General features: G+C 51.7%; 2 protein-coding genes across 5 annotated transcripts in view; one reads left to right on the top strand and one right to left on the bottom strand.

The window, feature by feature from the left end:
- Positions 1-15,342, top strand: part of SLC66A2 (solute carrier family 66 member 2) — a 63,692-nt gene extending 48,350 nt beyond the window's left edge. For 3 of the 4 annotated variants that reach the window (XM_063076824.1, XM_063076822.1, XM_063076820.1), the window contains one exon: positions 13,445-15,342. In XM_063076824.1, coding sequence (XP_062932894.1) covers positions 13,445-13,652 — 208 coding nt within the window. In that variant the 3' untranslated portion in view covers positions 13,653-15,342. Of the gene's footprint in view, positions 1-3,571; positions 3,626-13,444 lie in introns of all 4 variants that reach the window. The other variant, XM_063076823.1, reaches the window with a different exon arrangement.
- A 529-nt stretch (positions 15,343-15,871) lies between these two features.
- The window catches only part of KCNG2 (potassium voltage-gated channel modifier subfamily G member 2), a 33,228-nt gene continuing 22,686 nt past the window's right edge, over positions 15,872-26,413 (bottom strand). The window contains exons 3-6 of the mRNA XM_063076697.1: positions 19,860-20,638; positions 19,465-19,778; positions 17,962-18,074; positions 15,872-16,030 (exon numbers count right to left, since the gene is read on the bottom strand). Coding sequence (XP_062932767.1) covers positions 15,872-16,030; positions 17,962-18,074; positions 19,465-19,778; positions 19,860-20,638 — 1,365 coding nt within the window. The remainder of the gene's footprint in view (positions 16,031-17,961; positions 18,075-19,464; positions 19,779-19,859; positions 20,639-26,413) is intronic.

Raw genomic sequence — 26,413 nt, 5'->3', positions numbered from 1 at the left:
TCCTTTGACCTCTCATCTCAGCAGACATTTTCATGTGTGAAGGAGGGAGGGAGCCGAGCCCCTCTGGTGATGCAGGGAACATGTCCTAGGTGGGAGGGTGGTGCCGAGCCTGGGCAGGCCAGGAGAGTAGGGGGTGGCACCAGGAGTGGTGGTGGGTAGGGATTCTCTCGGAAAGGTCTGCTCGTCCACTGTGGGTGTTGCTGGTGTCTGGACCTGCCTTTGGCTTCTGTCCTCTGTGACTCTTTCCCCAGAGGCCCATCACAGAGGATGCCCCCAGTCCCTGCCTGTCACAGAGGATGCCCCCAGTCCCCGCCTGTCACGGAGGATGCCCCCAGTCCCCGCCTGTCACGGAGGATGCCCCCAGTCCCCGTCTGTCACGGAGGATGCCCCCAGTCCCCGCCTGTCATGGAGGATGCCCCTAGTCCCACGTGTCACGCAGGATGCCCCAGTCCCCACCTGTCATGGAGGATGCCCACCCATTGTTCACATTTTGCTGAGGCGAGGTCTCCTCTCCTGGTACATGCTGTCTTATTGAGATTTTAGGGATGATTATCAAATCTCTTGTACTGGTGGGAAAACAAAGTCTGTAAAATAAAGAAAAGTAGGTGGATTTTTTCCACCATTCAGGAGTTTGTATTCTCAGTTATGAGCTGTAGGGTCTCCTTCAGTTCTCTTGACAGACTTTGGGGCATTCACAGGTGTAAGATATGTAGACACAAGTGTTAGTACAGGTATAGGATGTAAGTACAGGTACAGGGTAGGTATAGGTGTGAGGCAGAGGTACAGGTGTGAGGTTTTGGTACTGGTAAAGTTGCATAGGTGTGAGGTATTGATACAGGTGTCAGATTAGGTGTGGGTGTAAAGTAGGTCTGTGTGTGAGGTGTAGGTACAGGCTTGAGGTTTAGGTATGGGTGTAAGGTAGTACAGGTGTGAGGCATGGGTACAGGTGTGATGTGTAGGTACAGGTGTAGGTTGTAGGTACAGGTGTAAGGTGTAGGTATAGGTGTGAGGTAGGTGTAGGTTGTAGGTACAGGTGTAGGGTGTAGGTATAGGTGTGAGGCAGGTACAGTGTAGGGTGTAGGTACAGGTGTGAAGTGTAGTTCAGCTGTGGGCATGACATGTGGGCAGGGAGCAGGGAGACACTCTGGCTGGTGGGGTCACAGTGAACAGAGGTGGCTGGGTTGCTGTGGTTTCCCAGGGGCGGGTGGGCAGAGGCCTAGGCTGGGCATTGGGAGGTTCCCTTAGAATTGGAGTTGGGACAGTGACAGTCCCCAGGCTTCTGGTTTGGGGTCACGGGGGAGGTGATGCCCCCCAGGAGCCAGGCAGGAGAGGCAGCAGTCTGCAGGCAGAAGCGCCTGCTTGTGGCATGCTGGTGGGGGCTATGGAGTTGGGTTTGGGATCAGCACAGGGGCAGGGCCTTGTCTGTGAGTTGGGGTCCCCAGGTTGCCCCATGCTTGGAGATTGGGCAGAAGGCCTCTGGATACCCTGCCTGGGATGATCACAGCTGCATGGTAAGGGTCCTGTCCTCTGCCCACCTATGTGGACTTCCCAGTGTGCTACCCCCAGGAAAATGCTGAGTGCATGTGCTGTCTCTACCCAGAGAAGCCCACTGGCTGCTTCTGGGGCCCCTTGGCTTGGCAGGTGCCAATGCTCCTGACTCCCAGGGAAGTCCAGTGTTCTTTGCACAATCAGTCTCAGTATGCGGACTGCCCTTGTCAGTTGAGGAGCGTGGGAATCCCCCACAAATCCAAGTTCCCAGTTGCCAGCCTGTCTCAGGGAAGCAGCATTGGGCCTTGAGGTCAACCCTTTCTGCTCATGTGAACGCTCCAGAAACACCCAGGGTGGGGCAACTGTCCGAGTATCTCCTCACTGCCCCACTTCTGTGGGGCAGTGTGGATGCTGCGAGGTGGCAGGCTCCCAGGCAGATGAAGGGTCAGGCGGGCTCAGAACTCAGAATGTGTCCTTGGGCCTAGAGAGCAGTTCTCCACACCAGAGCACCTGGCTTTCTTCTGCTTCTGGGAGCTCAGATGTGGAATGCAGCGGGATGGCACACTCACCTGCTTCCTCAGCACGCAGTGGGGGGCTTGGCCTCTGTCCCAGCTGGAAGGGGCCTCCGAATCGGTGTGTTGTGATAAGGACTGGGACAGTGTCCTGAGGCCACTGGAGACAAAGCCAGTCTCTGTAAGGAAGCGACTTGCTAATTCAGTCAGCTCCAAGTGCAGGACCCTGTCAGGACCCTGTTTGTCCTCCCTAGGAAAGACTAACCTAATAACCCTGGTGCTGTCCTAGAAAATCCAGCTCTGAATAATGATGTAATTAGGTTAGTTGCTTGTTCCATGTTGCTGAGGGCTGAAGTGCCCTGGAGCAGCCGCTGCTGCTTGTGAGCAGGGCTGGGCTGAGCCTGCACTCTCCTCCGTCACTGCAGGGCTGTGCTGTGGTGGGGGCTTTCCGAGGACCCTGTTGCAGCCCTGTGGTGCGCTGGGGTCTCCGCCTTCACCCTCTTTGCCCTGTTGTCTCTCACAATCTCCATGTGGGGTCCACAGTCCCGTCCCCCACCTCCAGCCTGCTGAGCCCCGTCCTGCCCGTTCTCTGGATGCGGCTCAGCATCCCCTCTGTGTGCCTCCTGCTGCTCCTGTGACACCTGCCTTAGGACCGGTGTCCCAGGGTGGCCTCTGGTGTTGTGGAGGTTCTCAGGTAGCCTCAGCAAGTTACTGGCACCCCAGACACTTGCTGGACAGCCTGTCAGGAAGCCGGCGAGAGGTGCCTCAGGTTCCCTTGTGCTCTGACCTTCTCCAGAAGGAGCAACAGGGCCCCCAGACCTGGTGGGATTCATGATTCTTGAAGCTGCTATGGGTGGTGGTTTCTGAATGTGAGTTTGACAGTGTGTATGTACTTCCTGGCTTATGATCTCCAGTGTTGTTTAAAATGACACGTTTAAAATGTGTTCGTGCATGCACACAGGCTCACAGGTGCGTGAGAAACAGTTTGATGGCAAATGGTGGATGAGCCTGGGAAGTGACAGTATAGGGTTTTGTCTCCTTTCCCTGAGATTGACCTGGGCCAGGAGGCGTGGATGCTGCCCAGGAGCTGCTGTGGGACCTGTGGCCTCAGCTCCACTTTAAACAGATGGTTGTTAGGGTGTTTGTGTGTAGGAGGGGACCCATGGGTTCCTATTTGAGTTGCTAACTGGAATAGACTCGTAGCAGACCTCCTTCTAGAAAGTCCTGCCTCACATATACAGAGGGGTGTGCACACGTGCCAATGCATGCACACACGTGTACAAAGGGGTGCACTCACAAATGCACACGTGTACAAATTGTGCACATGTGCACACATGTGCACATGCTCCCCCCATGTACATAGGCTTAGGTGTGCACATTTTTTTTTTTAACCTTGGATCAACTGACAGAGATATTTTTGAATAATAATTTCCTTTTTAAAAATATTAGGTGGTGTGGCTTCTGAAGCAGTGATGGCAATGATAAAGCTTTTGAAATGGGTTTACTAATTATAATGCAACAAGCTCTGAAAGACAAATTCTGTGGGAATATTTGCATTCTTCTTCTTCCAGGTTTTACCAGATTTGAAGACTGTTCCCCAACAAGTAATTATCAGAGAGCCAGAGGTGGGTGTAAAAGTTGAGAAGGACAGGCATATAAGAAATTCTGCAGCAGGATGATTGTTACTGAGCAGTGGGAAAGGCATGTGCTGGGGCAGCCGCTGGAAATGCAGAACACGAAGGCAGAGACGTCCAGAGGAGAGTGTGGGGCAGACACGCACTTGCAGGGCCCTGGCGGCCAGTGGCTGCCGTGGCTGCCGTGGCTGCAGAGGACAGACTGACGAGGAGGAAGCCTGGGTACACAAGCAGCTGTGGTGTTGAGGAGGAGGCTGGTGAGCAGAGGGTGAACCGTGTCTGTGTGCGCCTCTCAGGGCTACCCTGGCCACTGCCAGGTCAAGCCGTGACACTGGGCTTGTGTACCATCAACAGGCAGTCCTTGCCTTGAACTCCAGAGCAGGCCATGGCAATTCTTAGCCTCCTGGGGAGTGGAGCACGTGTCCCCATTTGATGCTTGATTGGCCCGTAGTCCTGTGGGTGCAGGGTGCCATGCATGATGTTTGTGAAGCTCCCGCGCACGTGGTCCAGCAGGCCAGCGCAGCCGAATGGAAGGCTGCAGTAGTTGGAGTTCAGCAGAAGCCTTGGAACATTAAAAATAACTCTCCTGAGATGTAAATCACATACCGCACAATCACCTGTTTGAAGTGTACCACTCAGTGGCCTTTAGTCACAGAGTTGTGCACCCGTCACCACAGTCTAATTGTAGAGCATTTTCATCACCCTAAAAAGAAACCCCGTGCTCATTAGCAGTCACTCCCACTGCCTGACCTCTTCCACCACCAGCCACGACAGAGGTGCTTTCAGCCTCCATGGCTTTGCTTTTTCGGGGCATTTCACATAAATGGAATTATATGATGTGTGGTCTTCTGGGACCGAGCATGGTATCTCCCAGGTTTGTTCATGCTGTAGCAGGTGCCAGTGCTTTGTTACATTGTTGCGTTACATAGATGCCCACTCTTCAGCTGATGGACACCTGGGTTGTTCAACAACTTTTTGGCTATGATGGATGATGCAGCTGTAAACATTCATGTAGAAGTTACTGTGTGGACGTGTATGTTCCTTTCTCTTGGGTAAGACGTACCTAGGAGTGGAACTGCTGGGTCTGATGGTCCCTCCATGTTTAATCGTTTGCGGACTGCAGAACTGTCTTCCACGGCGGCTGCACCACTCATGCCCGACCGCAGTGCCTGGAGATTCTGATTCTCCACGTCCCCACCAGCGCGGCTTGTCTGGCCATCCCAGTGGGTGTGAAGTGCCATCTCACTGTGGTTTTGATGTGCATTTCCCTGATGACTAATGACGCTGAACATCTTTTCGTGTTTATTGGCCATTTGTGCATCTTCTTTGGAGAAATATCCTATTCCTTTGGCCATTTTTAAATTGGGTTATTTGTGTTTTTATTATTGAGTTGTAAGAGTTTTTATACATTCCGGATACTAGAACCTATCAAATACATGATTTACAAATACTTTCTTCCATTCCATGGGTTATATTTTTACTTTCTTGATGGTGTTCTAAGCAGCACAAAAGATTTTAATTTTGATAAAATCCAGTGTATCTCTTTTTTCTTTTACTGTTTATGCTTTTGGTGTTAGAGCTTTGCCTAACCCAAAGTCACAAAGATCACCTGTGGGATATGTTTTAGGAGGATTTGAGTCATAGAAGAGCTTTTGACAGGTGGAAAGGGGGCAGTCTTGGGTGTGGCTGGGAGGAAGTTGAGGGTTGTGGGGGAGCAGGTGGGGGGTGGGTGCCTGTGTCTGGGCTCCTGGGGGGGGGGGTCTGGGCAGATTCCATGGGAGGGCAGGGTGGACAGACATGGAGTTTGGCTCTCCTGGGCATCTGTTGGGGAGACAGGCATTCTTGACCACTGCCCAGGGCAAGGGGTATTTTAGGAACAGTGATCTGGGAGCCCAGTTTGGAGGGTAAGTGCTGCAGCCAAGAATGAGGTAATGGGAGCCAGGATTAAAATAGTGGGAAGGGGAGGGCAGGTCAGGTGCAGGAGGCCTCCTGTGGGAGATGGCAGCTGGGCTGGGGTGTGCATGAGGAGGGCAGGGGTACAGTTGATCCAGGACCCTGGAAGTGACTTCTCCCTCCCCATCTGCAAGGCTGTCCGTGCTCTGGAGGGTGTATCTTCCTCGGATCATTGGGTTTCCTCCATCCACGAGAGAGGCACTTTCTGGGGCTGGACTCAACGGATACCAGGAGAGGCCAGACTCCCCGTAGTTGGGAAACTGCAGGCCCATTGAACAGAGCTCCTGGGGCATAGGGATCCTGGGGCACAAGGCTCCTGGGGCTTGCTTTTTCTTCATTTATTCCTTCATTCAGGTGGATGTTGGGGTAAAGGGTTATGTAAAACCCAGTGTGGGGAAGAACGGGAACTCACTGTCTCAGGGAAAATAGTGCGTGGAGTTAACCCACCGGGCTCCAGCAGACACCTGGTGCTTGCCCCGTGCGGGGCCCATGGGGACCTTGGTGATGGACAGAGGGCAGCAGGCAGGGGCTGGTTGCATGGCCAGGTATGGCCTTGTGGTTTCTTTGCGCTGTTCTTCTCCTGTGCGTCTGGGACTGGGAACCTGGACTGCTGGGGCCACTGGCACAGCTGAGCTTCGTGTTTGACCTGCTGCCTGTGCCCCTCCCCACTCGACCCTGGGGTTGTGAGGCCTCAGCAAGGCTGCCTGAGATTCCTGTCCCCTGCGGTCACTGCTGAGCCATCCCATCTGAAGGGCAGAGGCAAGATGAGGAGGCTGGTAGCTAAAAATGTCCCTGAGCATCAGGCTGAGCCCTGTGCCAGCCATGACTTCATGTCTGCACCTGCCATGGTGGGAGTGTACCCGTGCCCTCAGGGGCCCAGGGACACTGAGAGTGAGGGCCCCGGAAGGCGGCCCTGGGACAGGGACAGGTGGGCCTGAGATCAGGCTTCAGTGGCATGTCCTGCCAGCCTGGACCCCATTCCTTTCTGCTGTTCCTGCCACTGCCCCCCACCCCTTGCCAGGTTTTGGAGTCGGACAGACCAGCAGCGATCCCGACATATACTTGCTGTGTGATGTTGTGTGAGTTATGAGTTAATCTCTCTGTGCCTCCCTTTCCTCATCTGTAACACAGGAGTCATGCAGGCCACCTTGTTGGTGTTTTGAGGCTGGCCCCCAGCAAATGCTCAGCACGTGTGTGTGACTGTGATGGCCCTGGCAAGTTGCCATTACCACAGGGATGGTCATGTCCAGCTTGGATTGTGAGCTTTGCAGCAGAGCTGGAGCAAACCAAGGTCAAGCCACACCTGGCTTGAATCTCTAATCAGGGCCTTGGCACATCCCATTTATGGCCCCTGGCCATCCTTCCTGTAGACCCAGGCCCACTGCCTGACCAGGGTTGTGTCCTGGCCAGCTCTAGGGGCTGGTACCAAGTGCCTGCCTTCTGTTTTGTCTACATTTGCAGACAGTATTCCCAGGTGGAATTCTTGTCAGGCTGCCTGTCCCACGTGCTTCCTCTTGTCCAGCTCTCTGTAGTTTGTGTGTTGGAGGCATCGGTGGGGAAGGGGATCGAAGGGGATTGAAAGCAGACACAAAGGCTTCTGCTGCCCCATTGGGCTGACCAGCACCTTCCAGGGTGGGCTCTTGAGGGGCCTGGGCTCTGCTTGTAGCACCCCTGCCTCCCCTTTGGGCAGCAGCAGAGCAGTTCCAGGCTCTGCCCTTCCTCCTGGGGGCCATGGCTCTGTCCCCTTCCAGTTCATCTGCCACCTCCGAGGCCCTTGTGCGGGTGATGCAGCGAGGCTGGGGCTGCCTCCCCCTCCTCCCATCTCTGCACACTTTGGGGGACTCCGAGCACATGCCGTTCGGCCTTACCCGAGTTTAAAATGGGAACTAAAAGCCTTCTTTCTATGTTTGGGAAACTTGGTTTGGCTGTGTTTCACTGAAGGTATTTTGAAAGCTGTTTCCAGTTAGTCTGTGAGGAGCGGTGCTACCTGTCAGCAGCTGGACCTGGGCTCCTGCCCCCCTGGCCCGAGGTGGGTGTGTTCACAGATGCTCTGGCCTTTCCAGCCCCAACACCTGCTGCATCACAGGGAAACATCAGCAGAGTACAGCCATGGTCCAAACTCTCCCCATAGCCCCACTCTTCCATTTCATACCTGCCTTTAGTCCTTTGTATGGAATTTGTGTGTGGTTCATATGGGTTCTTTTCGTGATTTGGTTTTCTAGTAAAGTTTTAGAACATAAGGACATTAAAGTTAAATTACAGCTTAGTTCATATGTGACAAAAGGAAATCCCCTGACATTTGGAAGAGAGTGAACTGGAAAGTCTTGTTGGTGTTGGGCCGCATAGGACATGTGGTGTGGATTGGAAATGACTGAGTGGGAGACGCATGGAGGCCTGAAAGGAAATTACGGCGTGTCATGTGTATACAGTGTCCAGAGCACCAGACTTCTCCTTGGCAACTGAGAGCCTCTGATGAAACTCAGCAACCTTATTACCTACAAACTGCACTGTTTATCATAGGAGCAAATTGCTAAGTGGATTTTGCTGACCTTTCTGCATTGTGAAGAGAGGAGTGAGTTTTCTCAGAGAACACTCCTGTGATCTCTGTTTCCAGATGGGGTGTCATCCAGTAGCTTGGAGTTTTGCAGATGGAGGAGACTGGGGATGCTGGGATGCTGTCTTGATCTTTCCGGGGTGTCTGAAACCACGAGACAGGGTTATCCAGAAGAGACAGCCTTTCTAGCTTTTGTCCCTGGGCTCTGTGCAAAGAAGAAAGGAGCTGACCTGAGGGCCTCAGGACAAGAAGGTTGGGGATGCCATGTTGAGGTGGCAGGGGAAGGTTGAGGACATTGTAGTGAGCAAGATCTTACCAAGGGATGTGCACAGCAGAGCAGGGAGACCAAAGTCCTGGATCTCCAGCCAGAGGACCGGAGAGGGGAGGGCCCTAACTGCTGTGGCGTGTTGGGGAGATTCAAGAGAGGAAACATGTCGAGAAAGGGATTCCATAAAGTTGTATGTGAACTTCTGGGCTCATCCCCAAGCTATGCTGCATGAATCTGGCACTAAACTGCACCCCAAAGGCTTTGGGAACTGAACTTCAGAGTAGACCACTGCCTGAGTCCCAGACAGGCCTCTGGGTGGTACACATGCAGGACAGATTCAAATGGTTCTGCAGAAGTTTTGAAAACTGAACTGAATTGAACCAGAGTCCATGGAAAACAGGTCAGAACTTGCAGCCTGAACTTAATCATGTCACTTCCGTACTAGAATTCAAATTAGGATTTAAGCAAGAGCCAGAGTCTCACTGAATAACATTCAAAACGTCCAGGATACAAATGAAAATTATTCAACATATGAAGAATCAGAAAAATTTCAGTTCTTAAAGGGGAAAAACAATCAACAGACACCAGCCCAAGGTAGCATAGATGTTGGAATTATCCAAGGTTTTAAAGTCACTTATCACTATGCTTCAAAGAGTAAGAGAGATAGAGAGACAGAACATCTCAGCAGAGAAATAGAAGCTATAAAAAAGAATCAAGCAGAAAACTTTAAATGGAAAAATACAATATTCTAAATTTAAAATTTACTATAGTGGCTCAGTAGTAGAATGGAGACGATAGAGGAAACAGTGAACTTGAAGATAGATCAACAAAAAGTATTCATTCAGAATAGGAAGCAACTGACAAACAAAAACAAGAAAATGAATAGGGTCGGGCAAGTCAGAAGGTCTCCTCTGAGTCTGGAGGAGAAGAGAAAGAGTGTGGCACAGAAAAAAGGAGTTGAAGAAATAAGGGACGAAAATGTCCTCAATTTGGTGAAAGAGAAACTTATAAATTTAAGAAGGTCAGCAAATCCCAAAGATGTATCACATCACAATCAAACTGGTAAAAACCAAAGTTAAATAAAAAATATTGAAAGCAGTCAGAGAAAAAGGACATATTCTATATATGGGAACAAGGACTCAAATTAATGTGGATTTCTCATCAGAAACCATGGAAGTCAGAAGGAAATGGCACAACACTTCTCAGGTACTGAAAGAAAGGAACTGTCAACCGAGAATTCTGTGTTCAGCAAAAATATCCTTCAGGAATAAAGATGAAATAAAGATCTTCTCAAATGAAAGGAAACTAGGAAAATCCATTGCCAGTGTTCCTGCTCTGAAGGAAATGCTAGAGGAAGTTCCTCACCTGGAAGGAAAATGGTACCAGAGGGAAACCTGGAACTCCAGGGGTGAGGGAAGAGCAACAAAATGGTAAATATCTGGGTAAATATAAAAGATTAATTTTTCTCCTCTTAAGTTATTTAAATTACGTGTGAAGGCTAAAAGCAAAAAATATAACTCTGGTGGGGATTTCAATGTATATAGGTATAATATGAGGCTATTTCACAAAGTTCACGGAAAGATTTGTATTATCTTTTAATTCCATTTTTCCATGAACTTTTGACGTGTCCTTGTATATGACAACTACAACATAAAGGAGACTAAAACAACCTTTCTTGTGGTAAGGTTTCCACATTCCACTGGAAATAATAAAATATTTATTCTAAGCACACTCTGAAAAGTTGAGTATATTATAGTTCCTAGAACAGGGTGTTTTGACAACAGCACTATTGACATTGTGCATTGGGGAATTCTTTACGTGGAGGACGATCCTATCCCCACATCATAGGATGTTTAAAAGCATCCATGGCCTCTACCCACTATATGCCAGATGTGTTCCTCCAGTTGTGAAATCTAAAAATGTCTCCAGAAATTGCCAGAAGTTTCCTGGGTGAGGAATACAGTGGGGCAAAATCACCCCAGCTTGGGAACCACTGCCCTAGAGCAAGCACTAAAAAACTATACAGAGAGATACATTGAAAAATCCAATAGATAAGTTAAAATGGAATACTAAAAAAAATTCAGAATCTAAGAAGGCAGGAAAGGGGAAACAGAAAAAAAGAGGGATAACCTGAGAACCAAAAAATAAAATGATAGACCTAAATTCAAACATATCTGTAATAACATTAAATGTAAATTGTACTAATTATGCCAATTACAGGTCAGAGATTGTTAAATTAAAATAACAAGACCCAGCTACCTACTGTTTACCAAAAAAACCTCTTTAAATATAATGACATAGATAGATTAAAAATAAAAGGATGGGGAAAGATACATCATGCATACACTAATCAAAGACAGCTAGAGTATCTATTACTATCAAAGTAGACTTCCAGAGTGAGGAAAAATACCTTGGATAAAAAGGGAAATTATGTAATGATAAGTGGATCAGTTCACCAAAAATATATAACAATCCTAAATGTGTATATACCAAGCAACAGGGCCTCAAAATGTGCAAAGCCAAAACTGACAGAAATGCAAAGAGAAATAGACAAATTCAGTTATAGTCAGGGACTTTAACTCTCCTCAGTAATTGATAGAAAAAGTAGATGGAAAATCTGCAAAGGTACAGAAAGTCTGAACACCACCAGCAAGCAAGTGGATCTTATTGACATTTATAGAACACATCACCCAGAATATGCATTATTTTCAAATGTTCATTGAGTGTTCACCAAAACAGACCATATCCTGGGTCCTAAAGTTTTACTTAAAAGAACTGAAATCATCCAAAGTATATTCTGTGTTTATAATGTACTTAAGCTAGAAATTAATAACGGAAAGATATCTTGAAGATCGCCAAAGATTTAGAAGCTAAACAATACTTCTAATGATCTGTGGGTCAGAGAGATTGTCTCCAAGCAAATTAGAAAACATTTTGAGCTGAACAGAAATAAAACATCATATCAAGATTTGTGGGATGCAGTTAAATCAGTGTTTAGAGGTAAATTTATAGTATTAAGGGCTGGTATCAGAAGAGAAGAAAGATCTCAAATCATCATTCTAGACTTTAACCTTAAGCTACTAAAAAATGAAATACAAGGTAAATCCAAGGCAAGCAGAGGAATCAGATGGTGAGAACAGCACAAAGCAGTGAAATCGAAAACAGAAGAGCAGCAGAGAGGAAAAATTCAGCTGAACCCAAAGCTGGTCCTTTGAATAGATCACTAAAATTGATAAACCTGTAGCCAAATGGACAAAGAAGAGAGAAAACACAAGTTACCAGTGTCACCAGTGGGAGAAGGGATGTTCTGTAGGCTCTCCAGACACTATAAAGGGGTGCTGTGAGCAGCTCTGTGCCCATGAATTCGACAGCTCAGATGGAACCAACCAATTCCTCGAAAGACACAAACTACCAGAACTGACCCGAGAAGAAATAATGTAACTATTTATAAAATAGATAATCTATATCTATTAAAGAAATTGGATTGATAGTTTAAAATCTGAAAAAGATCTTTTTCAAGGGAAGCCAGAAATCTGGATTTTTGGTTGGCTTTTTTTTTTTTTTAAACAGATAATTAATGGTGAACTAATTCAAAACAATTGTTTGAAACACTGTGAGCCAAATAAAATGTAGCTTTCAGATGTGGAGAGCCTGTCCACAGTCTCCTCCACACCTCTTCGAGCCTTGATCTATTTTCCCAAATAACAACCTTGAAAAATCTCAAACAGTTGTGTGTCAGGATCGGGAGAGCCCCTGCTTCCAGTCCTGGGATTTCGAGTGGTCAGTTTGAAGCTTCAGTGGGCAGAGGTGGCTCCTGTTCTGTCTGTGGCTAATGATGGGAGGTGCAGGGATGCTTCGGCCACCCCCAGGCAGCCTGGACAGTGGGGAGGCCGTGAAGGGGCAGTGGTCCCGCCTCCAGCCCAGGGTCAGTGTGTGCAGCCCTCCTAGGTCCTAAAGGAGTGGAGTGGGATCTCCGTGGCCTGAGCTGTCCTGCTTGTATCAGACACTGTCGTTCACCATTGCTCCTTGCTGCTCCCAACTATGAGGCCTCATCTCTCCCCTGCGGATGCAGGACTGCCTAGTAGGTGCTGGTGGGCTCTTGGAGGATATGCCGTGGGCTCCCTGGGGGGCAGCCTCAGTACTTGGAGGAAGAGATGTATCACTGCATTGTTAAGGCAGCAGGTGGTTGCAGAGGTTTATTGAACATTCCTGGGGTGTTGCTCTGTGTGTTGTGGACATCGAGACTAGGTGTGGTCAAGCCAGCCTGAGGGCAGGGGATGCCCTGCGGCGCCCTCAGTCCAGGTGCTGAGGGGCCCCTGGCACTTAAAAGCAGGTGCAGGCTCCTCACCCTGATGTTAAAAAGCGGGGCTGAGGCTCTCTGGGCTCCTTGCGTGCAGGGCATGTCCTGGCCATGTATGCGCTGCAAGTCTTAGCTCTTGATGAGCCTCCATTCCTCCAAGTCATCACTCCTTTCTCAGCCACCAGGCCACTCTTCCTCCGTGAGCCTGTGCTGTCTAGTTTAATTAGCAGTAAAGTTTCCTTCTTTTGATGGAAATGGGTCTAGTTTAAATACATGTTATGCAGGAAGACACATTTGTGTGCATGTTCATTGCATGGCAAATCAGGACATTAAATGCAGCTGCAAGATGCAAGGACAAGGACCGTGGGTGGCCAGTGCTCCTTATTTACTCACTGAGGGCCTATGTGCTCCTAGGGACTCAGCGGAGACATTGGGAGGGAAAGTTTGCACCAATTATCAGCAACGGGAGTGCCTCAGTCACTGTGCAAGGGGGCCTGTGCCCCAGGAGTGCCCTGAGAGCAGCTGCTTTGCTCTGTTTTGGGCCCAGCCTCAGCATCTGGAGCACTCGGGTCCTGGGGGAAGCCGGGATGAGGGGGCCATCCCTCCTGCTAGGCTCCTCCCATCATACACGGGGTTGACCAGCTGTGAGGACCTGTCCTCCTGGCATGTCCCCGACCCCCTGGTGTGTACCCTGACCTCTTGACATGTCCCTTGACCCTGTCTCTCTCTCCACAGTGTCAAGATGGTGCTCATGTGGACAAGCGGTGACACCTTCAAGACGGCCTACTTCCTGCTGAACGGCGCACCCCTGCAGTTCTCCGTGTGTGGCCTGCTGCAGGTGCTGGTGGACCTGGCCATCCTGGGGCAGGCCTATGCCTTCGCCCGCCACCCCCAGAAGCCTGCACCCCATGCAGTGCACCCTGCCAGTGCCAAGGCCCTCTGAAGAGGCAGGAGACAGGACGTGTGACCCTGGCCATGGGTGCCGGCCGGCCCTGGCCTCCCTGCATGGGGGTTGGGCACACGGGCCCTGCAGGGGCCAGGCGGGTGTGGAGAGATGGTATCTGGGTATTGGGTCTCCATTCATCTCTGCCTGGGGTCCTGGGGCAGGTGGGGGTGGGGATGGGGTTTGTCCCCAAGGACAGCAGAGTGCATCTCACACTCCAAGGCCATGTGTTGGGTGTTTTTAAGGTGATGGAAAAACCAAGTGTTTTCTCCCACTTCCTATCAAAAACACCTGGCTTGGACCTGAAATATGCTCATCAACCCGGGAGTTGGCAACCTTAGGGTTGCTGAAGGTGCGGGGCCCTTGGGAGCCTTCTCCGAGTCCCAGACCAGCCTCTCAGATCTGCCTCAGTGTGCAGGCTGGGGCCAACGAGGCCTGCAGCCCACAGGCAGGACTCATGTGCCGGGCAGGTGAGTCTCGAGGCTGGGGATGTGGAGGCGAGAGGAAGATGTGGCGTCAGAAGCTCACCATGTCCTGTGAACAGAGCCTGTGGACTCCATGTGACCCCGACCAGACGCCCTAGATGGACTGGGCAGCCCAAAGTCGGCCAGGGTTTCTCTTCCCTGGTACATGTGGGAATGAGGCCTTGAGGACGCAGAGAGCCGACCGCCTCCTGGGGCTGGCCCTGCCACTGTGGTGCCCCACAGGGCTGAGACATCTGGGTGCTGCCCCTTCCCGGGAGATGCTGTGTGGACTGTGTAGAGTGAGCTGTATCTACGCCTGGCCAGCCTTGCCGGAGCGAGCTCAGGCATGTTCGAGTTAGAGCCAGTTCTACTCGAGTCCAGAGGACATGGCAGGTGTGAGGAACCCCAGACCTTGTGGGCTTGTGGCAAGGCTGAGGGGGTGGGTTCAAGGCTGTGCAGATGCAGCCTGGCTACCTCCTGGAGGAGGCTCCGCTTGCGAAGATTCTCCGAATTCTGGGTGTCATGCACACAGGCCACACACAGCCCGGATCTGTTTTCCAGGACAGAGGCCAGCTTCGGGTCAGAGGTGGGGATGCTGAGAGCAGGCGTCCTGTTAGCGTGCAGGGTCCTGGCTGCTGGGACATACTCTCTGCTGCCGCTGCCCTGGGTGCCCTGCCATTCTCTGTCCACCCAGCATGCTGGGTCCACAGGTCCACGCTGGCTGCGTCTGGCTGTGGTGGAAGCCACTGACCGACATTCTCTTCCCGTATTCTGCCCCCACCCTGCCCCTTTCAGTTGAATACAAGGTCACGCCGGGCTCAGCCCTGTGCTGACTCCAGCCAGCTCCCAGGCCCAGTGTTCTAGATACTTCTGTATGCCCCCACGGGCACCCTCTTCCCTTCTGCTGGCGGAGGGGCTGTGCCGATGCTGCCCGCGCTTAGCACCAAAGCTCGACGACAGTGTTATTTACTGTGGCCGCTGGGAATCATTCAAAGCGGTTTCCTCCTCCTGAGTTTTCCTCAGAAAAACTCTTTGAATGTGGTGAGTGAGGACCTCATTTAGCTCACTCAGGCTACTTTGAAAATGTTTATTTTTTTAAAATGAAGTGAGATGTCAGTAGCAGTAATTGCCTCCAAATTAAAACACCACTGGTTGCAGGCATGGTGACTGGTGAACGAATGTACCCCCCACATGGCGGCTTTGAATCAATAAACTGTTTGAGGATACAGTGTGGCCTGTGAATGGAGTTGGGGCAGGGGCCCCAGTCTTGAGGGCCCAGGGAAGGGTGGCCCGGGTGCTGGCCTCTGCCCAGGCACACCCATGTCCCCTGGGCCACCCTGGAAGCTGGCCCCTCCCCAGGGTGTGGCTGGGGCCCTTGTGGCCTGGGTTGCTCCCCCAGACCTCCTCCAAAGGATAGTTGCTTAGGATGATGGCCGCCGCATGCCAGGGTCTGTGCTGGCTCTGAGGTTTCAGGCTCAGTGGCAGGATGGGAAGTGTCTCCTTTAAAGACCAAGAGCAGAGTTTCCAGAGACTTGTGATCACAAGATTGGGACAGGTGAGTGCAGCACAGAGGGATGGAGCAGTTTTATCTTTTCGAGCAGAGCATTTACGTTGAGGGCAATGTGTAAGCTTCTCATGCAAAAAAACATCTGAGGCTCACTTTTCCCCAGACCCAAAGTCCGTGAGTTTCTGTGGCCCTCTCAAGGAGGACAGTGCTTTGGAACACGTGGTGACGCCACCTGGGCGGGCAGCAGCTCAGAGCTGAGTCTCTCGACACTGGAGCAGACGGGAGCTGCGCGGGCTGGACAAGCGCATGGGCCGGCTACTTCTGCTTCCTGGCACCTGGCAGCACTGACAGCTGAGCACGTCCAGTCCTGGAGTTGCCCTGTTAGTCTCAGCAGACCCCAGAAGCACCTCGGGGTGGGCGGGCACGGGTCAGCGTGGATGGGGGCGTGTGGGTGCCAGTTGGGTTTGCATGAAGGGCCGTTCCAGCAGCTCTGCAGGCAGGCTTGGGGCTTGGTGGTTAAGGCCAGCAGATTCCTGGAATGTCTCACACAAATCACTCCTTAAAAATCACCCTCCGCAAATGCTGACAGATTGTTTCAGGGGAAGCAGAGATCTGAGATGAGGCATTTTTAGGATGTGAAGCCAAAAGGGTTTTGGGGTCCACTTTGGTTTTAACAGTAAGAAAACTGAGGCACAGAGACTCCCCTGGCACAGTCGTGTAGCCTCTGCTTGGATGGCCCATCTGGGGAGTTTGTTGACTGGGGCGATTGTGACCCCGGCTGCCACAGCTCTCTGTGACCACATGTTTGGGGATGAGAGGTTGGCTGGAGCCTGCTTCCTCAGCAGGAGATGGAAACAGGTCTCAGCACAGCACTTGGGTGGAGAAGGTGCTGGAGTGAGCAGGACTGAAGCCATGTTGGGACCTAAAATCGAATGGGCTATATGCAAATTTTAAAAGGACACAGCTTTTTTCTTGGCATGCGTTTCTCTGAGTTCTCTCTTTTCCCATGGTTACTTGATATTTCTAACCTTGGTTATGGGGCAAGAGGACATTATTTACATGAATGTAAAGTTGTTTTCCAGCCAGCCTGGAGCTGCAGACTCGCACCTACTACCCAGACCCTGAGATAAGGATGGGAGGAGAAACCAGGCGAGTCTTGCAAGAGACCTTGCACCTGAGACCTTGCATGAAACCCTTGCTGCTCACGGGCCCCTCCCTCCTGCTTTTCAGCTCCCACGTTCCATTTCCTCAGACCTTCTTGTAAAAGCCCCGAGTAAATCTGAGTCTGGGAGATGGCTTTAGTCTGGCCATTCTCCTTCAGGTTTATCGGAGAGATGTGTCAGCCAACATCTCTCCTCAGGTCACTGGTGTTCCTGAATAAAAGCCGACTTCCATTTTCAACATTTGACTTTTTAGCGGTTTATTTTTGAAAGGGGGCAGGCAGCCAGACCTGTGCCCGGTGACAACAGTAGCTGTATTTCTAAACCAAGCCCCTGCGATGCTCTTTGGTCATTTTCAACAATGGACACTGAGGAAGCAGCTGATTTAACGCCATGTCCTGCCAGGGTCCCATGGCAGGTGTTTCCAGTGTGGATTTCAGCCGTGTGTGAGGGAGCTGGGGGGATCCATGGGAGCTCACGTCCACCTCACCCCAATGGGGAAACAAGCCACAGTTAGCGGAGGCTGCCCTGAGCCCAGCCCGGCTCCCGTCCTGGAGGCCTGTGTGGGAGGGTGTCCCACCTGGGTCTGCAGAGGGGAAAGGGAGCCCAGGGACTGGGGGGTCTGCTCAGTAGGAAGTGTGTCCCCCACTCTCCTGATGTCAAGAGAACTGACACCCCTCATCCCAGTGACCCAATGTGGCCTCTGCTGTTCTGGTTGTCCCTGGTCCCTGGCTGGAACCACTGCAGCCCAGGATAGGGAGGGGGAGGTCCGAGACCCTCCTGTCACTCCCCACCACTTACCTGTTCTTCTCCGAGGGACAACTTGGACTTATTTCTGGGGGGTCTTCATGGTGAAGGTCAGCACCTCTCTGCTCAGGAGCCATTCTATCCCTGGAGGTCACCAGCACCGTGGGTGATCCCTGGGCTGTCCTTCAGCACAGGTCTGTTAGCCGTTACCGAACTCATTCCTGAGCAAGACCCAAGCCTGTCACTGTGGGAGGCAGCCCTCTGTGGGTGCTTGTGGTCTGAGGACCCACCCTCTGTTGAGGTGCACAAGGGGGCATCAGCTGACCCGGCACAGCAAGCGGAGGCAGGTCTGCACCCAGGCTGCTCTCAGGTGCCACCTGCTGCCACCAACCTCGAGGACGGTGCCAGAACTTTTGTGCAGGTGGACTCACCTGGCCCTTGCATTTCCCGTGCTCTTTCTCCAGACCTGTGTCCCTTACAGATCCCATCCTGTTGGTGTTGGCCTGGGATGTATGTGGGCCCAGTAGGGAAGGAGAAGGGGCCCCTGCCCCAGGGAGCACAGGAAGCAGGGGCAAGCGCTCATCCATGCCAAGGAGAGGTGGCAGGTGGAGCCCCACAGTCCTCGCCCTTCAGCCTGGCGGGGGGGGGGGCGCGGGTTTCAGGCCAGGGACAACAGGGTGGTACATCTGGCCTGGTCCATCTTGGACAGCTGGTTCCCTGTCCAAAACAAGAGCGTCCATCTGCATGAAGGGTTGATGAGGAAGTGAATGGGCTGCAGAGTGGAGTGGGGGAGGCTCCGGATGGACTGTCCTTCCGTTCACTCAGACCCGGGAGGAATGCTTCCTGGTCCCAGTGAGACCAAGTTATCTCAGTTTCCCTGCATCCCAGAGCCCTTGTCGATTGCCTGGATGGACAGACGCAGTGGTTGGAGCCCAGGAATCTATGCCCATGCTGAGGTGTTACTGGGGGGAGGGAGGAAGATGAGTGGGGAACGGAGGCTGCATCATGGTGACCCACCCCGTGCCCCTGCAGAACCCAGCTGTGGCATGAGAATCCCAGCCCATCCCAGCCCTGGATTCTGTTCTTGGCCTAGCACCGAGAACACCCAGCCCTGCCCTTGGAGGAATGGGGGCCAGTGTGAGGCTGGACTTCCTGTGCAGACGTAGATGAGGGACTCAGGCTTGCTGCTGTGCACACCAGGCTTTGGGTGCAGGACATCGTTGTGGTCAGAGGTGCCCTTGTGGGTCCTGCTCCCCCATGATCACAGACCCTGCAGACCACAGGCGACACCCGAGAGGAACTCAGCAGAGAGCTGTGTGGGAGAGGCCAGCACTTTTTATTGGGTTGCAGAAGAATCTTGGGAAATGCCTGCAGTAGCAAGGGCCCCACACGCCTCTCCCTTCTCCTGCCTCCACCCCACACTAGGGTTGTGCGGACAGTGGGACCCTGCAGGTGACGCAGGTCCTCCTCCTGCTGTGGTCTGGGGCTGTGGGCCTCAGGTGTTGTGGCTGAGCTCATCAAAATGAAAAAGTACAAAGCAGCATGATTCAGAAAGTTCCATGCCTCCGATCTCCTCCCTGAACCCCTTCCTCCTGTGGCCAGGTATGGAGGGTGGAGGGTTCTTTCTTCCATTTGAGTCTTAGGGAAATGTTCCTATAGGGAGATGAGGTGTCCCAGAGCAGGAAGGACACGTCCCACAGGCCAGCTGGAAGAGCAGGGACAAGGTTAAAATGCCCAAATGCAAACCTTGAGCTTTGCAACTGGCACTATCTGGAGTGAAGGTATCAGCAGACCTTGTCCACCTTCCCCGAAGTCAATCCATGAAAATCCCTAAGAAGCTAGTGTCAAAGAATGGAGGTCAGAGGTCAGGGCTGGAAACTCCCTCCCCCCAAGGGCAGTCCCTTGGGCAGAACTGGGGGCTCTGAGCATCAAACCTCTGTCCTTGTTGCCTGGCAGAGTCGGGTGCCTCCGGAAGGCCTCCCTCCCAGGGGGGCGTTGCCCGTCGTGGTGACACGGCTCCCCTCCCCACTCGTGCCTGGGGCTGAAGAGCAGGGCAGGGTCGGGGTGAGCCTGGGCCAAATGCGGCCTTCTGGCGTTGCTACAGCCTTGGGATTTCTCGGGCTTCCTTTTCAGACAGCCGTAGAAAATGGAAGTCCCAAGGAAAGTAACGGGCAGGAGGGGAGGACAGAGGCCTCTCGGCTCCACTGCGGGAGGCGAGGGCCGTGCTCTGGGGCTGCGCTGGTCGGAGCTACATGCACGCAGCGGACTGAGGTCGCAGCATCGGGTGCCGGGCTCCCCGCGGCGCCCTGGGAGGCTCCGACCGTCCTACAGCGCGAGGCGGGCGCTCCCGGCCAGGCCGGCGCTGGCGGGGTCCTGTGAGCTGTCGTCGGTGGCGGTGGCCGAGCGCGTGCTGTCCTCGCGCAGGGCCGGCTCGGGGCTGGCGGCGCGCCGCTGCTGCTCCTTGAGCTCCGAGTAGGAGCGCGAGAAGGTGTGGAAGATGGAAGTGACCGGGAAGGCCATGAGCAGGATGCCGCTGAGGATGCTGCTCAGCGCCACCACCTGCCCGGGCACGCTGCGCGGCACCATGTCGCCATAGCCCACGGTGGTCATGGAGATGACAGCCCACCAGTAGCTGGCGGGCACGCTGGAGAAGTCGCGGCGCGCGCCCAGCTCGCGCTCGGCCAGGTGCACCAGCGGCGCGAAGAGCGCCATGGCCACGCACAGGAACAGCAGCAGCAGCCCCAGCTCCCGCGCGCACCGCCGCGCCGTCAGCCCCAGCGAGCGCAGCCCCAGCGAGTGGCGCGCCAGGCGCATCACGTACAGCACGCGCAGCGCGCGCAGCAGCCGCAGCACCAGCCCCGCGCGCTCCAGCAGCTTCCCGCCGCCCGCGCCCGCCGCGCCCGCGCCCCCCGCGCCCGCCGCCAGCCCCACAAGCAGCGACACGTAGAAGGGCAGGATGGCCAGGATGTCGATGATGTTGAGTGGCGTCCGCAGGAAGGCGCACTTGCTCTCGGCCTGCAGGGAGCGCAGCAGGAACTCGAAGGAGAACCATGCCACGCACACCGTCTCCAGCACGAATAGGTTGCGGCACTTGGGGGAGCACTCGCCCTGCGGGGAGAGGGACGCGGGTTGGCGGGGCAGGCGGCCGCGGAGAAGGGAGGCGTCGCGCCCAGGCTGTCACCACCCCCGACCCCAGCCCACGAAATGTGCCGCTGCAGGGGGACCAGGGATGTGGATGAAAAGGCCCAATTCCTGTTTGAAAAAACGAAAACAGAAGCAAAAACAGGTTTAGTTGGATCCTCTTCTGGCAGGAGAGCCGATGGGCTCAGCTGCCCCAGGAAACTGGTAAATGTCACTTAAAAACCACTAAATACTCAAAGCCTCTGGAAATGGCCTTAAGAGCAAAGAGCAAACGAACAAACATCTATGGAAGAAAATCTATGAAAATTTAGCGAGAAAGTGAGTCTGTAATATTTGAACCAAGATTGCTCCTTCACACTCTGCCCCTGCCCCCGCCTCTCCTCCAGGCGGCAACTCCCCTTGGATGGTTACAGCAGGACACAGGCTCTGTTGTCCCCAGGAAGGGCCGAACATTCAGCATTTCCCACCCTGCCTTCAGCTACCTGTTGCTGGGACTGGGTCCAGGGTGGGGTCCCGTGGAGGGGTGGGGGCTCCCTGCTCCTGCCCAGTCCTCACTCCTGGGCAAGAGGCTGGACCTTGGGTGTGGTCTGCTGAGAAGGGCCTTGATCATCCCTGCCTCGGCTTATGAGGTGTCGGTTCCAGGCCAGGAGAGTAAGCCAGAGGACCTCAGTCTGCTGCCCCCACCAAGTGCTCAGCTCCTAGGCAGGGGTTGTCATTCGGACTGAAGCTTGCCACTGTCCCCATTCCCAGAGATTCTGCCTGGGGGAGGAGCAGGAAGAGAGGTAGCTCCTGCTCTCTTCACTGACTTCACTTAAGGGATTTACTGAAGATACAGCCTAGACATAAGCTGGCTAGTTTTCAGGAGAGAACCAGGGAATAAGACAGCTGGGAGGAGCCCTCCTGGGGTGAGACCAAATATCAGACACTGACCTTGGAAACCACTAAGAAGGAGCCACAATTTGGGTAGTTTGTAGAGGAATTTATGCTCCAGGACATTGAAAAATTTATTTTCTATTGAAAATAATAGAGTAATCATCTGGCAATTAATGAAGTTAACAGCTTGGTGTGGTCAGTGAAAAGAGAAAGAAATCTCTACCAAACTCTGTCATTCCAGGAAAACAGTGGGCATACTGCAACTGCTTCTCCTGGAGAACCAACACAGAGGCTTAACACTGTTGGAGAGGAGGAGAGGGGAGCACACACTTCATCAAAGTAATCCAGTCAGTGACTAAGAGAATAAACAAGTAAATAACAAGTCTAGGATTTGGGGGGGGGTTGTACAGACTTGCTGGAATATGTTGTCTAAAATGTCCAGTTTCCAACAAAAAGTTGTAAGGCAAGGAGAAAAACAAAAAACCCAACAACAACAACAAAGGAAAAGAAAAAGAAAGGAGGAAAGTTTGAGTATGATCCATACACTGGGAAAAAAGCAGGTGAAAGAAACTGCCTGTGAGAGTGGACAGATGTTGGACTTAACAGAAAAAGACTTTAAAGTAGCCATTATAAACATGTCACAAAACTAAAGGAAAGCATAATGAAAATCCCACAAGCAGAGACAATCAATAAAGAGATGGAAATTTTAAAAAAGAAACAATGGAAATTCTGGAGTTGAAAAGTACAATAATTGAAATTTAAAAATTTAAAAATTCACTAGAAAAACTTAATAGAAGGTGGGAAATCCAGTTACAGTATTTGGAAGGTGGGCCCTGTAAAAGGTGATTGTGAGGACTGTGCCCTTGTGAATGGACTGATCCATTCATGGAGTGATGGGTGTGGTCCTGATGGCTTTATACAGAGAGCAAGTGAGGAGTTTAGCTCTCTCTTGCTCAGCCCATTCTTGCCATGTGACACCCTGGTCACCATGGGACTCTGTAGAGTTCCTGCCCAGAAGAAGGCCCTCACCAGATGTTCTTGCTGGACTTTGGAATTCCCAGCCTCTGAAACTGTAAGAAATACATTTCATTTCTTTATAAATTACCCAGTTTCAGGTATTCTGTTTAAGTAACAGAAACAGACTAATTGACACAAATGTTGGGTCTATAACACATAAAAATATAGTATATGTGCTATGTATTTGCCAATAAGAACACAAAGGGGGTGAGTGGGAGCAAAGCTGTAATACTAGGCTAAGGAAATGACAGATCGTGATATGGTAATTATAAAAGTGTATCTTGGGTTTGTAAAATTAATAGATGTAATATGTATAACAATATCGCCAAAAAGGGGAAAAGTGAATACAGCTATATAGGTGTAACATTTCTGTATGTCGCTGGAATTAAAGTAGTATAAAGTTGAAGCAGATTCTGGTAAGTTAAATTGTATGTGGTAAACTATACAGCAACCACTGAAAAAATAACTAAAACAAATAGTGAAAAAATCATTAGTGAAATTAAAATGCTACGTTAGAAAATATTTACTCAATGCAAAGAAAGCAGTAAAGAAGGAATACAGAAACAAAAAATATGAGAGACAGGCAAAACAAAAACTAAAATGGCAGACATAAATCCAACTATATCAATAATACATTAAATGTAAATGGAATAAACAATCCAGTCAAAAGGCAGAGACTGTCAGACTAGATTTAAAAAAATGATTGAACTATATATGTTGTCTACAGGAGACAGACTTTAGATTCAAAGACACAAATAAAAACTATGTAAAAGGATGGAAAAAGATATATCACACAAACACTAACCATGGAAAGCTGGAATGGCTATACTAGTGGCAAACAAAATAGACTTTAAAACAAAAAGTGTTGTTAGAAACAATAAGGGATATTTAATAATGAAAAACAAGTCAATCTATCAGGAATATATAATAGTTTTAAACTTATAAACACCGAATACTTGCGCACAAAAATATATGAAACAATAGAGAAAGAATAGTCTTTTCAACAGCTGGTGCTGGGACACCTGGATATCCACACCCAAAGAAATGAAGTTGGCATGCTCCCTTCCCTTACCTCACACCATACACAGAGATTAACTCAAAATGCATCAAAGCTCTGAATGTAAGAACTAAAGTTACAGAACTCTTAGAAGAAAACATGGGGTAAAATCTTCATGACAAAAGATTGGCAGAGGATTATTAAGTATGACACTAAAAGCATGAGCAGCAAAAGAGAAAATAGGCAAATCAGAAATAATCAAAATTAAAGTTTTTTGCCTCAAAGGACACCATCAAGAAAGTGGACAGAACAAATGGGCGAAAATTTTTGCAAAACAGATATCTGAAAAAGGACTTACATTAGAATATATAAAAAACTTATAGCTCTATAATAAAAGGACACATTACCCAATTTAAAAAATAGGCTAAGGGTCTGAATAGATGTTTCTCCAAAGAAGATATATAAATGGCCAATGAGCACATGAAAAGGTGCTTGACATCATTAGTCATCAAAACCACAGTGAAATGCCATTTTGCACCCACTGGGATGGCTAGAACCAGTGTTGGTGAGGATGTGGAGGAGATGGAACTCTCACACACTGCTGGTGGGAATGCAAAGTGATCCAGTCACTTTGGAGAACAGTCTGGAAATCTCCAATGACTAGCAACCATCTGAACAGAGCAATTCCACTCCTAGGCCTGTGTCTAAGAGAAAGGAAAGCATATAAGTCCACACAGGAACTTGTAAATGAACTTCACAGCAGCATTACTCATAGTAGCCAAAAGGCAGAAACAACCCAAATGCGCATCAATTGGACAGATGGATAAACAGCTGTTGTGGTGCATCCATACCATGAAGTACTGACACCTGCTACCATGTGAATGGACCTTGGAAATATGTGAAGTGAAAGAGGCTGGCCACATACTTCATGAGTCCATTCATAGGAAAGCTCAAAATAAGGAAATCTATAGAGACAGAAAGTCACTTAGTGGTTGCCTGGGGATCTGAGGTGGCGAGGCTGGGGAGGGAGAGGGTTGAGTGCCCTAGGACAGGGCTTATTTTGGGACAATGAAAATGCTCTAAAATTGACTGTAGTGCTGGCCACCTGACTCTGGGAATACGCTGAAAATGACTGAATTGTATACCTTAAATGTGTGAATTGTACGGGTATGTGAATATCTCAATTAAAAAATACCTAATCTCTAGGCAAACCCCAGACTGTGTGGCTGGCGAGGCTACTGAAAGTAAATAGGGTGACTGCAGGGGCTGTGGGTGGGGATGCCATTGCGGGGCATGTTCGCTGGGCTTCTAGAGGCATCTGTGGGTGGCACAGAAGCAGTCACCTCCCTGGGGGTGGCCAGCCAGCACACAGACCCCCACGCAGTGCCTGCTTTTCCCTACCCCCCCCCACCGCGCGTCTGCTGGCCAGTCTCACCCTCTGATCCCAGCCCTGCCCAGCCTGAATCCCATGCCCACACAGCCTCCTGGGTCATCGGATGACCTCCACTGCTGTGGGGGAGACCAGGGACTCCATGCCCTGAGGCCAGGCCCCCCGTGTCTGGCACTGCTCCCAACAGAAGCCTGTCCTTCCCTGGCTGGGGTCCCTGTGAGCATCTGAAGACAGAAACCTCCATCTGAGGCCTGGGGACACAGGGCAGAGCCCCTCACCAGGGGACAGTAAAGCCTCGGGACCAGGTCACCCGAGATGAGGCTCCAGGATGATGTGGTGCTTCTGGTGGAGACTGGGTCTTGGCTCAGCAGTTTTTAAAAACCACAAACAATTGTCAGAGTCTGTGCAGCCAGCACTGACCTTGACACACCGGGGCAAGGGGGAGTGGACCCCCAGGGCTGCCTCAAGCCCGTCTCACATGTTCAGGGCCAGGCACTGACTTCTCTCCTAGTCAGCAGGAACCCAGAGCAAACGGGGCTCGGCAAACCTCTCTGCTCCAGTACATGGTTCCCACGAGCCACTGGGTCGATTTGCGGGATTGAACAGAGTTGGTCGACCTTTTCTATCAGCCTCGGTGCTGTTGAGCTGCAGAGCCCAGCGCCATGGGCTCCACACGGGTCCCATGTGGGGCTGGCAACACTGGCCATGGCAGGGGCTGGTGGCTGGACGTGGGCAGGCCCCTTGTTTCTGACTCCTTGCCTGCCATTCTCTAGAACCTTCAGAAGAGGTGGAAGGCTGTCCATGAGAGCCCCGTGGGGATGTGCTGACGCCCATGCCACCCACTGGGCACCTTCCCTAACCCGAGCCTCCTGCTGCTCGGCGCTCTTTCCCGCACCTGCATGCCTTTGAGCTCTGCTGGTTGCAGCAGCGGGTGAGCACAGCGGAGGGGCAGGGACCCCTTTGTAATGGTGGGTCGGGGGCACAAGTGGGCCTGGGAGAACAGAAAGGGCAGGTATCCCTGAGGTCACAGGGCCCCCGGTGGTGAGGGGCTGCACTGAGTGGACGGTGGGCCAGCCCCACCTGGCTCTCAGCTGACACCTCTGTCCTATGTCACTAAGAAACAGAGCCACACCTGACAGCCCCCACCCTGGTGGGCAGTCTGCCTGTCTGCCCCATGCAGTGAAGTGGACGATGGTCTCTGCATGTGCCAAGCACATCTGCTCCCAGGGGCCTAGCTCCCAGCCAGCCTCTGCACCTGAGGCTGTCCCCATTCCTGATTCTGTCACAAAGATGCTCCTGTCCTACCTGCCCAACCCAAGCTTAGTCCGGGCCCTGGCCTCCCATGGCCCTCTCTCCTTCAACTTGATGCGGGATGGCGTCCCTGGAAAGGGCTCCCTGTGTGGAGTGGCAGGCAGCGGCCCCTTGGTTCAAATCCAGGGGCAGCTGGTGACAGTCAGAGGGTCTG

The sequence above is a fragment of the Cynocephalus volans genome, chromosome 13, assembly GCF_027409185.1.
Source record: "Cynocephalus volans isolate mCynVol1 chromosome 13, mCynVol1.pri, whole genome shotgun sequence".
NCBI classification, from domain to species: Eukaryota; Metazoa; Chordata; class Mammalia; order Dermoptera; family Cynocephalidae; genus Cynocephalus; species Cynocephalus volans.
The sequence above is the reverse complement of the archived record's forward strand: the minus strand, read 5'-3'. Positions and strand labels throughout refer to the sequence as shown.